The sequence below is a fragment of the Carcharhinus amblyrhynchos genome, chromosome 15 (genome assembly GCF_965287045.1).
Source record: "Carcharhinus amblyrhynchos chromosome 15, sCarAmb.v2.hapA, whole genome shotgun sequence".
Lineage (NCBI taxonomy): Eukaryota > Metazoa > Chordata > Chondrichthyes > Carcharhiniformes > Carcharhinidae > Carcharhinus > Carcharhinus amblyrhynchos.
Window position 1 is genome coordinate 6,926,000 of NC_137338.1, and position 13,495 is coordinate 6,939,494.

Consider the following 13,495-nt stretch of genomic DNA (forward strand, 5'->3'; position numbering starts at 1 on the left):
TCCAACATCTTCGCCTGTGTCAGGATTCATTCTATTCAAGTGCGAACCATCATAACAGTGCAAGAGTTATAGACACACGTGTCATACACATGTGGTATGTTTTATATATGTAGCTTTAAGCTGAAACTGTTTTTTGGTCCTTGGACTTTTTATCTCATTTTTGTATCACGTGTTTTGTGTTTCTAATGCATCACAATATTTAAAACTTACAGTCCAATCCAGTTAAGTTATAATTCACTACAGCACACAGCCACCTTATTGGTAGTTTTTTTTCCTCTCTCGTTTATCAGAAGTGGTTCATGTAAATGGAATGAATTTATCTTCCAGAATTTAACAAGAATTGAGCACTTAACCACCACCCCATGATTTAAAGGAGAGTCCGCCGACTGCTTGCTCCCTAAGGGATACCTTTTGTCCTATATTTCCTAAATCAGCTTGTGGAGACTGATGCTGGGACTCCACAGGGTGGCTTGCAATGATCCAAATAGCACTGTGTTGGAGTGAGTCAGCCAGCCGGAAGACTCAACAAGTTATAACCACCCCAATCCTCCATCCCTCACAACGGCACTGCAACTTTCCCTTGCCACCGTCCCCCCACAACTCCCCCTCGACTCACACTGAAACATCATCTCTTGGGCAGCACAGTGGTTAGCCTTGCTACCTCACAGTGCTAGGGACCTGGGTTCGATTCCCAGCTTGGGTTACTATCTATGCGGAGTCCGCATGTTCTCCCTGTGTGTGCTTGAGTTTTATCTGGGTGCTCCAGTTCCCTCCCACAGTCCGAAAGTTGTGCTGGTTGGGTGCATTGGCCATGCAAAATTCTCCCTCAGTGTGCCAGAGTGTGGTGACTAGGGGGATTTTCACAATAATTTCATTGCATTGTTAATGTAAGCCTACTTGCAACACTAATAAATAAACTTTTTAGAACTGCGATGACATGGAATCAAGGAATCCTGACAGTGCAGAAGAGGCCATTCAGCCCACCAAGTCTGCAGTAACTCTCTCTCTTTTGACTGAGTATCTCACCCAGGTCTTCTCCCCACCCTAAGCCTGTAATCCCACACATTCACCATGGCCAATCCATCTAACCAACACAGAACACTACAGCACAAACAGGCCCTTCAGCCCACTAGTTGCACCAATCACTTCTATACCTACTAAGCCATAGACCTATCTATAACCCCCAATCCTGTTAGATCCCATATACTCATCCAGAAGTCTTTTAAAAGACCCCAGTGAGTTCACCTCCACCACCACAGACGGCAGCCGATTCCATTCACTCACCACCCTCTGAGTGAGCATAAGAACATTAGAAATAGGAGCAGGAGTAGACCATCTAGCCCGCCCCACCATTCAGTAAGATCATGGCTGATCTGAAGTGGCTCAGTTCCACTTTCCCCACCTTCTCCCCATAACCCTTAATCCCCTTGCCCATCAAAAACCTATCTACCCGTGTCTTAAATATATTTAGCGAGGCAGCCTCCACCACTTCAACAGGCAGAGAATTCCAGAGATTCACCACCCTTTGAGTGAAGAAGTTCTTCCTCAACTCTTCTAAACTGTCCCCCCTTATCTTGAGGCTGTGCCCTCTAGTCCTACTGTCCTTTCTGAGCAGGAAGAGCCTCTCCACTTCTATCCTATCCATCCCATTCATCATCTTGTACATCTCAATGAGATTCCCCCCTCATCCTTCTAAACTCTAACAAGTACAAGCCTAGTTTATTTAGCCTCTCCTCATAGTTCAACCCCCTCAACTCCAGTATCAGCCTAGAGAACCTCCTCTGCACTCCCTCCAAGGCCGAAATATCCTTGCGTAAGTGCGGCAACTAAAACCGCACACAGTACTCCAGCTGCGGCCTCACCAGTGCCTTGTACAGTTGCAGCAAGAAGATTGAAAAACTTACCCTTAACATCTCCTCTGTACTTGCTTCCCTGCACCTTAAATCTGTGTCCTCTCGTAACAACCATTTCAGCCCTGGGAAATGGGCTCATCGTGGGACATTAAGGAGCAGTTTAGCATGGTCAATCAACTTAATCTGCACATCTTTGGATGGTCACTAAAAGTCCATTCCTACCCAGTCCCATGGTATAAATGATAACCAGGGTCAGTAGATATAACCAGGCTAATTGGATACACCTGGAACCAGCTTGACAAATCAAGCAGAGATAATTCAGTTGGTCAATAGGCCAACTGGGAGTAGCTGAAATGGTCGATTAGGAGTGGTTCAACTGAACCAGTTTCAATTTCCATTCAAGCCTAGTCCCATGGAGAACTGGTTGTTCATCCTGGGGATACCTTTTGTTTATTATTTAAGTATGACAGATTCTTATTTAATTAACTTGGATTCATTTAATGCTAGTATACTCCTCCCCTTTGTTAATGCTAATTATTTCAATCTAATTAGTCATTCTGATCATCTACCTATTTACTAATGTCCTCTTTAACTTGACTTGCACCTTCCTACCCCTCTAATCCAGCACCATTCCCAAGAAAGATCATTATGTTCATATTTAATTCCTAACTTGGAGGATGATATGGAATATTGGAAGGATTTACAGGCTAGGTCACAATCTGTCCAACTGCATCATGAATACAGCAGACGGACTGGTGTCCTCATACACCAGTCACTCAAGATGAGCATACAGGTGCAACAGGTGGTAAAGAAGGCCAATAGTACGTTGGCATCCATCACAAGATGATTCAAATACAGGATCCAGGATGTCTTGATGCAATTATACTGGGATTTGGTGAGGCCACACCTGGAATTCTATGTGCTATTTTGGCCTCCTTATCTGAGGAAGGATATTCTTGCTCCAGGGGGAGTGCAAAGGATGGTTACCAATCCGGTTCCTGGGATGGCAGGGCTGACATATGAGGAGAGATTGAGTCAGTTAGGATTGTAATCGCTGGAGTTCAGAAGAATGAGGGGGAATCTCACGGAAACCTGTAAAGTCCTAACAGGACTAGACAGAGTAGATGCAAGAAGGATGTTCCCGATGGTGAGGAATACAGAACAAGGGGCCAGAAACTGAGGATACAGGATAAACTTTTTAAGACGAAGCTAAAGAGAAATTTCTTCACCCAGAGAGTGGTCAGCCAATGGGAATTGCTACCACAGAAAACAATTGAACCCAAAACATTAAACAATGTGTGTTCAAGGAGTCAGGTATCACTCTTGTGGTGAAGGAGATCAAAGGATTTGGGGGGGAAGGCAGGATCAGACTATTGAGTTGCCTGATCAGCAATGATCATAATGAATAGCTGAGCAGGTTTGAGGGGCTGAATGGCCTCCTCCTGCTCCTATTTTCTATATTTATCTTTCCGTCCACAGCCATCACATTCTGGAGCGGTATCTGAAACCAGACCTTCCAGCTTTGAGACAGGAGTGTTACCAACTGAGCCACAAGGATCCTGCACCAAATTTTCACTCCCACCCTGCTCAATGTGTTCACCCGACTCCCAGAAGGCTCTGTGCTTAAAATTGTGTTTAAGCTTACAAAGTCAGCGCTTCAGAACTCTCAAAACCAGCTCGTAAGCTGCTGAGAATCACACAGCACTCTGTTCGCTTTCCCCTGTGGGTCATCAGAGTTGGTCTTCAGATTGGGTTCCCTTGAAAGCTGAGACCTGACCTCCCCCTCGCTCACTTGTGTTGTCACTTCTGATTGGATGTAGTGCTGGAGGCTTTTCACCTGACCTTTCACCTCCAACAGCCTCATTTCCAGTAAAGCAGTTTCTCCCGGCTCACAATTTTAACTCTGAAAGCTAATGGAATTATACAATGCAATTTTTTAAAGGAATGCATCTTTGCTTAATGGTGTTATGATTATCTTTTCATCAGTTTTGGCTCCCAAGGGGATCAATTTGTGCAAAGATGTGCGGGTTAGGTTGATTGGCCATGCTAAGAAATTGTCCCTTAGTGTCCAGGGTGGTGGAGGTTAGAGGGATTAGTGGGTATAATGTGTAGGGCTATGGAGGTGGGGCCTGGGTGGGATTGTGTTTGGTGCAGACTTGATGGGCCGAAGGGCCTCTTTCTGCACTGTAGGGTTCTATGTTCTAGGTTCTAATTTTTAATTCCCCAAAGCTCCAATACATTCCTGGAGAGTTTGAAGATACTGTAAAAATCCCCGAGTCAACACACTCCGGTGCCTTCGGGTACACACTGAGGGAGAATTTAGCATGCCCAATGCACCTAACCAGCATGTCTTTCAGACTGTAGGAGGAAACCGGAGCACCTGGAGGAAACCCATGCAGACATGAGGAGAATGTGTAGACTCCGCACAAACAGTGACCCAAGCTCTACCTTCCCCCCCCCCTTACCTGTACCAGCTGATGTTGGGCTGTGGAGAGCCAGTCGCAGTACACGTCAATGTCACAGACTCCTGGCGATCTGCTGTTGCATTCGCTGATCTCTCGGCCACGTGAATTACTGGAGGAACTACAGCGAAGAATGGAAAAAGAGGATGATCAGAAATGTAGGTAAGGGTTGATGGTTAACACAAGCAGAACTACCACAATCTCCGGAAACCAAATACTACCCACGTTTTAATGAAATGTCATTGGCTCTTCAGCCTCTCAGGTGCCATTCTTCCAACCTTGTCTGGTATTGCCTCTAAGTACAATGTCATTTAAACTCAAATGGGTCACTTGACAATGGGACCAATCTGAAACAGGAATGAGTAGAGAGTTGCGGCTCGAATCTCCTCACTGGTCAGCTGAAGAAACCATAGCCTTTCTAGCACGTTCTCCCCGTACCTGCATGGGTTTCCTCCGGGTGCTCCAGTTTCCTCCCACACTCCAAAGATGTGTGGGTTAGGTTGATTGACCATGTTAAAATGGATCCATAGTGTCAAGGGAATTAGCAGGGTAAATACGTGCGTTATGGGGATAGGGCCTGGATAGGATTGCGGTCGGCTTCCTTCTGCACTGTCGGGATTCTATGATGATTTTTTTTTCCCTTTTATTATTTGGTTTGAGGCTTTGAATCACAAAATGGCACAGCACAGAAGGTGGATACTCGACCCATTGAGTCATTCATACTTCCCCTGATTTTGAACTACTTCAGCCTTATTGGTTCTCTACTCCTGCCAGTAATCAGATTTTGAGAGATTTATTACCATGGTTATCATAATATCATTCAACATGTGAATTGTGTGCTATGTAAAATCGATGAGTCTTGCTGAAGAGGTCAGACCAAATCTCATGTTGAGATATCCCCATAATAGGCACTGAAACAATAGATCTCTTGGTCCAAAGCTCCAAACCAATTGCACTGTGAGCCTGCCATTCAGGGCTGTCTCATGTTTGTCAGTGTAGTGGCGAGGCCAAGATCAGGAACTCAATGGAGGTGATGGTTGAAGTTTTGCCTCAACGCACAGCTAGTCAATCAAGGGTTACCAATCTCACAGAATCCCTACAGTGCAGAAGACAGCCATTCATCCCATAAGTTGCCCCTTAATGTCAGTGGGATTAGCCAGGTAAATATGAGCGGGTAAATAAGGCCCGGGTGGGATTATTGTCAGTGCAGGGTCGATGGGCCGAATAGCCTCCTTCTGTACTGTTGGGATTCTATGAAGTATTGGATCGCTGCTGTCCATCGGATGTAGGTATTGCCACAGTTCTGTTAGGGTCTTGAACCAGTGACGGTGAAGGAAGGATGACACAGCTCCAAGTCAGGAATGATATGTGGTGTGGAGGGGAGTTTGCAGAGGGTGTTTCTCCTATGCACCTGTTGCAATTATTCACAGCTAACACGAGGGGACATAGCTTTAAATTTAGGGGTGGTAGTTATAGGACGGATGTCAGAGGTAGGTTCTTTACTCATAGGTAAAGGTGTGGGTAGTAAGGGCGTGGAATGCCCTGCCTGCAGCAGTTGTGGACTCACCAACTTTAAGGGCGTTCAAATGGTCAGTGGATAGGCATATGGATAACACTGGAATAGTTTAGGTTAGAGGGTCATTAGATTGGTTCCACTGGTCGGCACAACATCGAGGGCCGAAGGGCCTGTACTGCGCTGTAATGTTCTATGTTCTAGAGTACATAGGAAAGGAGAGCATGCAGAATGTAGTGTTACAGTAATAGGGTGTAGACAAAGGTCAACTTAATGTGAGATAGGTCCATTCAAATGTCTGATGGCAGCAGGGAAGAAGCTGTTCTTGAGTCGGTTGGTACGTACCTCAGACTTCTGTACCATTTTCCTGATGGGAGAAAACGGAAGAGAGACTGTCCAGAGTACATGATTTGGAAGTTGATGTTGAAGGAGCTTTGACGAGTCGCTGCAGTGCATCTCGTTGACGGTAGACACTGCTGCCACTGTGCGTCGTTGGGTGGAGGGAGCGAATGGCTGAGGCAGTTGTATCTGTTCTCACACACGTTGGCTCACACTTCTTCAGAATGTGGTGATTAACAGCTGAAGCACTTGGGCTTATTTCTTCCCTCCTGGCCCGAGGCATGTTGTGAATGAACGTGGCTGCGACTGAGATCAGACAACGCAACAGAGAGGGAACGGCAATCTGACACTTCCTTCCTCGATATAGGTGTTCCCAACACCTGACAGCTGATTTACTTAATGACAATGCTGGACTTAGGTGGCAACAGCTGTTTTTTTTTGTTTGAGTACATTAGAATGATTTTTTTTAATTTTCTGGATGGCTGGCAATAAATATTACAAGCTGGTTTATTTATACCATTTAATTGGCCCCAATACAGAGAGACAGTGCCTAATGACACTGACAGGGAGACATTCTCCTCACTAACAGTTGCTTCACAAACTGTCAGCTTTGAAGGAAAAATAATATTGTTATTTGCAGAGGGATGCCAAAAGACATGAAGGAAACAGTGAGTACTCTGCTTAAATGATTAAAATAGAATGATTTGGAGCCAGGACTGAGGCAGCTGAGTTCCAGCGTTTGAATGAAATTAAGAAAAATCACCTGAATATATTATGTAAATTAGCAGTCTTTGAATATCTAATGATTCTAATCTCTGCTAGGAGCGTAAATCGATTTTATTTATGGCGTTGCTGGGACTGGAACTCAGACAGAGGGCAGACTTGAAAACAAAATCTTTCTATTGTGAATAATAAGCTCATTACAGAGGCCTGGAGGGAAGCCTAGTTTAGCTTGAATAGACTCTTATGACTCCACTAACATCTTCAAAACTTCCAAAGAGTGACCTAAGGTAAGTCATCGCTCACCACATGAAACAAAGCCTCTTTCAACGTGACAAATCAGTCAGGTCACAGCCTCTGGTTGCATGAATTACTGGTAGTATCATCACAAGTATTGCACGCATGTACATGCTTACATACACACATACGCGCATATGTGTGGGGTTTACGGGGATAGAGGAGGGGCAGGGCCTGGGTAAGATGCTCTCTCAGAGAGTTGATGGTAAATTAAGAACATAAGAAATAGGAGCAGGAGTAGGCCATCTCGCCCTTCGAGCCTGCCCCGCCATTCAACAAGATCATGGCTGATCTGAAGTGGATCAGTTCCATTTTCCCGCTTTCTCCCCATAACCCTTAATCCCCTTGCCTATCAGAAACCTATCTACCCGTGACTTAAATATATTCAGTGAGGTAGCCTTCACCACTTCAACGGGCAGAGAATTCCAGAGATTCACCACCCTTTGAGTGAAGAAGTTCCTCCTCAACTCCGATCTAAACTGTCCCCCTCCCCCCCTTATCTTGAGGCTGTGCTCTCTAATCCTGCTATCCTTTCTAAGTGGGAAGAATCTCACAACCTCTACCCTATCTATCCCCTTCATTATCTTATATGTCTCTATAAGATCCCCCCTCAGCCTTCTAAACTCCAACGAGTACAAACCCAATCTATTCAATCTCTCTTCATAGGCTAACCCCCCTCATTTCTGGTATCAGCCTAGTGAACCTTCTCTGTACTCCCTCCAAGGGCAAAATATCCTTCCGCAAGTGCGGGGACCAAAACTGCACACAGTACTCCAGCTGCGGCCTCACCAGTGCCCTATACAGTTGCAGCAAGACCTCCCTGCTTTTACATTCTATCCCCCTCGCTATAAAGGCCAACATCCCATTCGCCTTCTTGATGGGCCAACTGGGCCTCCTCCTGCTCTGTAGGGAGTCTATGGTTCTATGACCAAAAGAGAAAATGCTGGAAAATTGCAGCAGGTTTGGCAGCATCTGGCAGGAGGGAAAAGACCTGATGTTTCGAGTCCAGACGACCTTGTGTCAAAGATAAGAGGCATAGAAAGTGGGAGATATTTATACTGCAGGGTGAGGGAATGCAAGATGTTTCATAGCCACAAAACCAAGGGGAAAGGCTGCTAATGGCAGTCCATAGAGAGAATAGAAGGTGTGAATGACCAAACAGCAGAGAAACTGAAATCAGAGGGTAAACTGTGACAGATGAAGATGTGGGGGGAGGGAAACAGGGGGCGGAGAGAGGTAAAATTGAGAAATCCTATGATATGCGCACACATAAGTACTCACACACAAAAATGCATACATGCCCCAACACACTTGCATGCACACACTCACACATGCATAAATGATAAAACTTTACTTACTTTCTACATCACACATGCATACACACACACACACACACATGTGGGGTACTCCAGTTTCCTCCCACAGTCTAAAGATGTGCTGGTTAGGTTGATTGGCCATGCTAAAAAAAATTGCCCCTTAGAGTCCTGAGATGCGTAGGTTAGAGGGATTAGCAGATAAATATGTACGGATATGGCGGCAGAGCCTCGATGGGATTGTGGTCAGTGCAGACTCGATGGGCCGAATGACTTCCTCCTGCACTGTAGGGTTTCTATGATTCAATGATTCTACGTGCCTACACACACAGACACACAGAAACACACACACGTGTCTACACACTCTCAATCACAGGCACACACATGCACAAACACAGGCACACTCACACACAGGCACACACATGCACACACACACACACACACACACACACAGAGGCACACACTCACACACAGGCACACACACACACATCCCTTCTCACAGCCAACTGGAAAGCAAGCAATCTCTTTGACATCGGACTGGAATAATCTTGGCCGTTAGATAAACAACGCTCATTCTTCAATTTCCTTATAAATCAATGAATGAAAGTGTTCAAAAAAAATCTGCTTCATGATTCTAAATGCAGCAATAATGTTTCTCCAGGGGGTTGTTTGCAGCGTTCTGGAGATTAATCTTCAGCTCCTGGAGACTCCAGGGCAGGCATGGAGGCTTGGCAGTCTGCCAGGCCAGCGTGTGACAAGTTCAGGGCCCCGGGGCATTCGCTCGGGACTGGAAACACTGGCATGAGAATGTTTTAAATGGCAGAAAGCCAAAGGGAGAACTGCAAAGAGAAATCTGAGAACCACGCAAACAAGTCACTAAAACGTAATGGCTAAATTCAAAAATAATTAAAAAGGCTAACAAACCAAATACTTATCCACTGGCAAGGTCAGCACTTGTTTTCCATCCTTAATTGCCTTTGAATTGAGTGACCAGATTGCTGGTGGCTCTACAGTCACAGGTAGGCCAGACTGGGTAAGGATGGCAGATTTCCTTCACCATTAAATGGATTTTTACAGCAACTTATGACAGGTGTCACGGTTACCATGACTGAGACAGGCTTTATATTCCACATTGATTAATTGAATTCAAATCTCCCCGCCACCATTGGCGGGGCTTGAATCCATTTCCTTAGACAATTAATTTGGGCTACTAGATTACTAATCAAGTGACATTACACCTACACCACTGTCTCCCTTCATCGCCTTGCATAGATTTCTAGAGAGCTAGAATATCGAAAGGAATATGTTTTTCCCCAGTCGTACAAAACCTTGGTTAGACCACGGTTGGAGTAATGTGTACAGCACTGAGCGCTGCACCTTTTAAAAATTACATAGGCCTGTGAATGACTGCGGTGAAAATTTTGCAGATTTTTATCAGGATTCCATGAGTTTAAGAGGAGAGTTTTCATGAAGTTTACATGTACGTCCTGAAATGGAGAAGATCATTGGGTGATTAGATTCAGGTATTTTTAGTATAATGGTGTTTGGAATCGCCTTTGTGGAAGCGATGGCCTGGTGTTATTATTGCTAGACTAGTAATCCAGATACTCAGCTAATGTCCTGGGGACCCAGGTTCGAATCCCACCATGGCAGATGGTAAGATTTGAATTCAATAAAAAACGTCTGGAATTAAGAATCTATTGCTGATTGTGAAACCATTATTGAGTGTCGGAAAAAGAAACAGCTGGTTCACTAATGTCCTTTAGGGAGGGAAATCTGCCGCCCTTACCTGGTCTGGCCTACATGTGACTCCAGGGCCACAGCAATGTGGTTAACTCACAACTGTCCTCGGGCAACTAGGGATGGGCAATAAATACTGGCCAGCCAGTGATGCCCCTGTCCCACAAATGAATTAACGCAAATGACAAGGATTAACACAGGGCTGCAGAACCAAATGGCCTACAGTGTGATGTAAAAGATCACGTGACAAGGAACATGGGTCAGTCTAAAAGTATACAGAGATCTGTGCAGAAGTAAGCATGGAGTCATCTCTTAACTTGGACTATACTTTGAACATAGGTAAATAATTTTGCATTCCCAGTAAACGCCAAATAAACCCAATAAGTACTTCAGTCTTACGAGCTACTGAAGCTCTCAGTGAGAGCTACTGAACATATCCTTACAACAGTAAAGGAATCAATAATGTACACTGAAACTTTTTCCATTGGGTGGTGGAGCCCAGGACATGGGAATGCGACCTTAATATCAGAGCCAGACCAACCAGAAGGGTGGTAAAGGTGCGAACATCTCATAAGAAACAGCCCAATTAATAATTTTAAATCAAAAATCAACAGATTTCTGTTAGCCAAAGAGATTGAATCTATCTGGTCCTGGATCCACTGAAGTTCACCTATCACCGCAAAAGATCCACAGCAGACGCCACCTCCGTGGCCCTGCACTCAACCTTGGAACACCTAGATAACAAAGACACCTAAGTCAAACTCCTATTTACTGACTACAACTCAGCCATCAGCACCATTATTCCTACGAAACTCATTTCCAAACACTATGGCCTGGCCCTTGGCTCCTCCCTCTGCGATGGGATCCTGAACTTCCTAACCCACAGACCACAATCAGTAAGGATAAGCAACAACACCTTCCACACGATCATCCTAGATAGGCTGGGCGAATGGGCCAGGAAATGGCAAATGGAATTTAATGTTGGCAAGTGTGAGGTGGTCCACTTTGGTAGGAAGAATGGTAGGAAGGACTATTACTTACGTGGCGAAAAACTGCAGCAGGCGACGGTGCAGAGGGACCTCGGGGTCCTTGTGCATGAGTCGCAAAAACCCAGCCTGCAAGTGCAGCAGGTGGTCAGGAAGGCGAATGGGATGCTGGCCTTCATAGCGAGGGGGATTGAATATAAAAGTAGGGAGGTCTTGCTGCAGCTGTATAGGGCATTGGTGAGGCCGCAGCTGGAGTACTGTGTGCAGTTTTGGGCGCCGCACCTGCGCAAGGATATTTTGGCCCTGGAGGGAGTGCAGAGGAGGTTTACTAGGCTGATACCGGAGTTGAGGGGGTTGAGCTATGAGGAGAGGCTGAATAAACTAGGCTTGTACTCGTTAGAGTTTAGAAGAATGAGGGGAGATCTCATTGAGACGTATAAGATGATGAATGGGATGGATAGGATAGAGGTGGAAAGACTCTTCCCGCTCAAAAAAGACAGTAGGACTAGGGGGCACAGCCTCAAGATAAAGGGGGGGCGGTTCAGAACGGAGTTGAGGAGGAACTTCTTCACTCAAAGGGTGGTGAATCTCTGGAATTCTCTGCCCGTTGAAGTGGTGGAGGCTGCCTCGCTAAATATTTTTAAGAAGCGGGTTGATGGGTTTTTGATAAGAGAGGGGATTAAGGGTTATGGGGAGAGGGCGGGAAAGTGGAACTGAGCCACGACAGATCAGCCATGATCTTATTGAATGGCGGGGCAGGCTCGAAGGGCCAGATGGCCTACTCCTGCTCCTATTTCTTATGTTCTTATGTTCTTATGTGTTCCACGAGGTTTTGTTCTCAGCCTCCTACTATACTCCTTATATACCTATGACCATGCGGTCAAATTCCCCCCCCAGTTCGATTTTCAGGTTTGCTGATGACACCACTGTAGTGGGTCAGATCTCAAACAATGATGAGGCAGAGTACAGGAACGAAATAGAGAATCTGGTGAACTGGTGCAGCTACGATAATCTCTTCCTCAATGTCAACAAAACAAAGGGGATCGTCACCTACTTCAGGAAGCATAGCAGTGAACATGCCCTTGCCTTCATCCATGGGGGCAAAGTAAAAACCGTCACAAGCTTCAAGTTTTTAGGTGTCCAACAACCCGTCCTGGTTCCCCACGCCGACACTATAGTTAAGAATGCCCACCAATGCCTCTACTTTCTCAGATGATTAAAGAAACCTGGCATGTCAGCTGTGACTCTCGCCAACTTTTACAGATGCACCATAGAAAGCATTCTGTCTGGTTGCATCACAGCTTGGGTATGGCTCCTGCTCTGCCCAAGGCCGCAAGAAACTACAAAGGGTCATAGATGTATCCCAGTCCATCAGGCAAACCAGCCTCCCATCCATTGACTCTGTCCACACTTCCCGCTGTCTCGGCAAAAGAACCAGCATAATCAAGGACCCCAGGCACCCCGGACATTCTCTCTTCCACCTTTTTCCGTCGGTAAAAAGGTGCAAAAGTCTGGGACCAAAAGAGAAAATGCTGGGAAATCTCAGCAGGTCTGGCAGCATCTACAAGGAGAGAAAATAGCTGATGCTTTGAGTCCAGATGACCCTTTGTCCAAGCTAGGTTTCAGATTCCAGCATCTACAGTAATTTGCTTTTATACAAAAAGGCCACGTGCCAAGTGAATCAAGAACAGCTTCTTCCCTGCTGCCATCAGACTTTTGAATGGACCTACATTGCATTAAGTTGATCATTCTCTACATCCTAGCTATGGCTGCAACACTACATTCTGCACTCTCTTGTTTCCTTCTCAATAAATAGTATCCTTTGTCTGTATAGGGCGCAAGAAACAATATTTTTCACTGTATGTTAATATATGTGACAATAATAAATCAAATCAAATCAAATCAAATTCCTGTTTTGTTGGAGTTTGCTGTGTAAACAATGGCTGCTGTGTTTCCTATGTTATAACAGTAACTACACTTTAAAAGCATTCACTACTTTTAAAGTACTTTGGGATGTCCTTCAATTATCAATGATGCTATATAAATGCAAATCATTTTTCTTTCTTAAAGGATAAGAGCAAAGGCAGGTAAATTAAGCCAGGATACGATTAGCCATCTTGGACGATAGAACTGGCAGAAGGGTTGAATGGCCCCCGCTGTTAGATGGTCCCATTAAATGTCCAAATGAGCCTTGTGCCCAAACAGCACACAAAGATGCAGAACCTTTTCAGTACATCGGGCTGGAGATGCAGCAGGTCAGATAAAGTCATCA

At 45.2% G+C, this 13,495-nt stretch overlaps 1 protein-coding gene across 3 annotated transcripts in view; it reads right to left on the bottom strand.

Moving 5' to 3' along the window:
- Positions 1 to 13,495, bottom strand: part of ncam2a (neural cell adhesion molecule 2a) — a 1,336,232-nt gene that overhangs the window by 336,350 nt on the left and 986,387 nt on the right. For all 3 annotated transcript variants that reach the window (XM_080203386.1, XM_080203385.1, XM_080203387.1), the window contains exon 6: positions 4,319 to 4,436. In XM_080203386.1, coding sequence (XP_080059512.1) covers positions 4,319 to 4,436 — 118 coding nt within the window. The remainder of the gene's footprint in view (positions 1 to 4,318; positions 4,437 to 13,495) is intronic.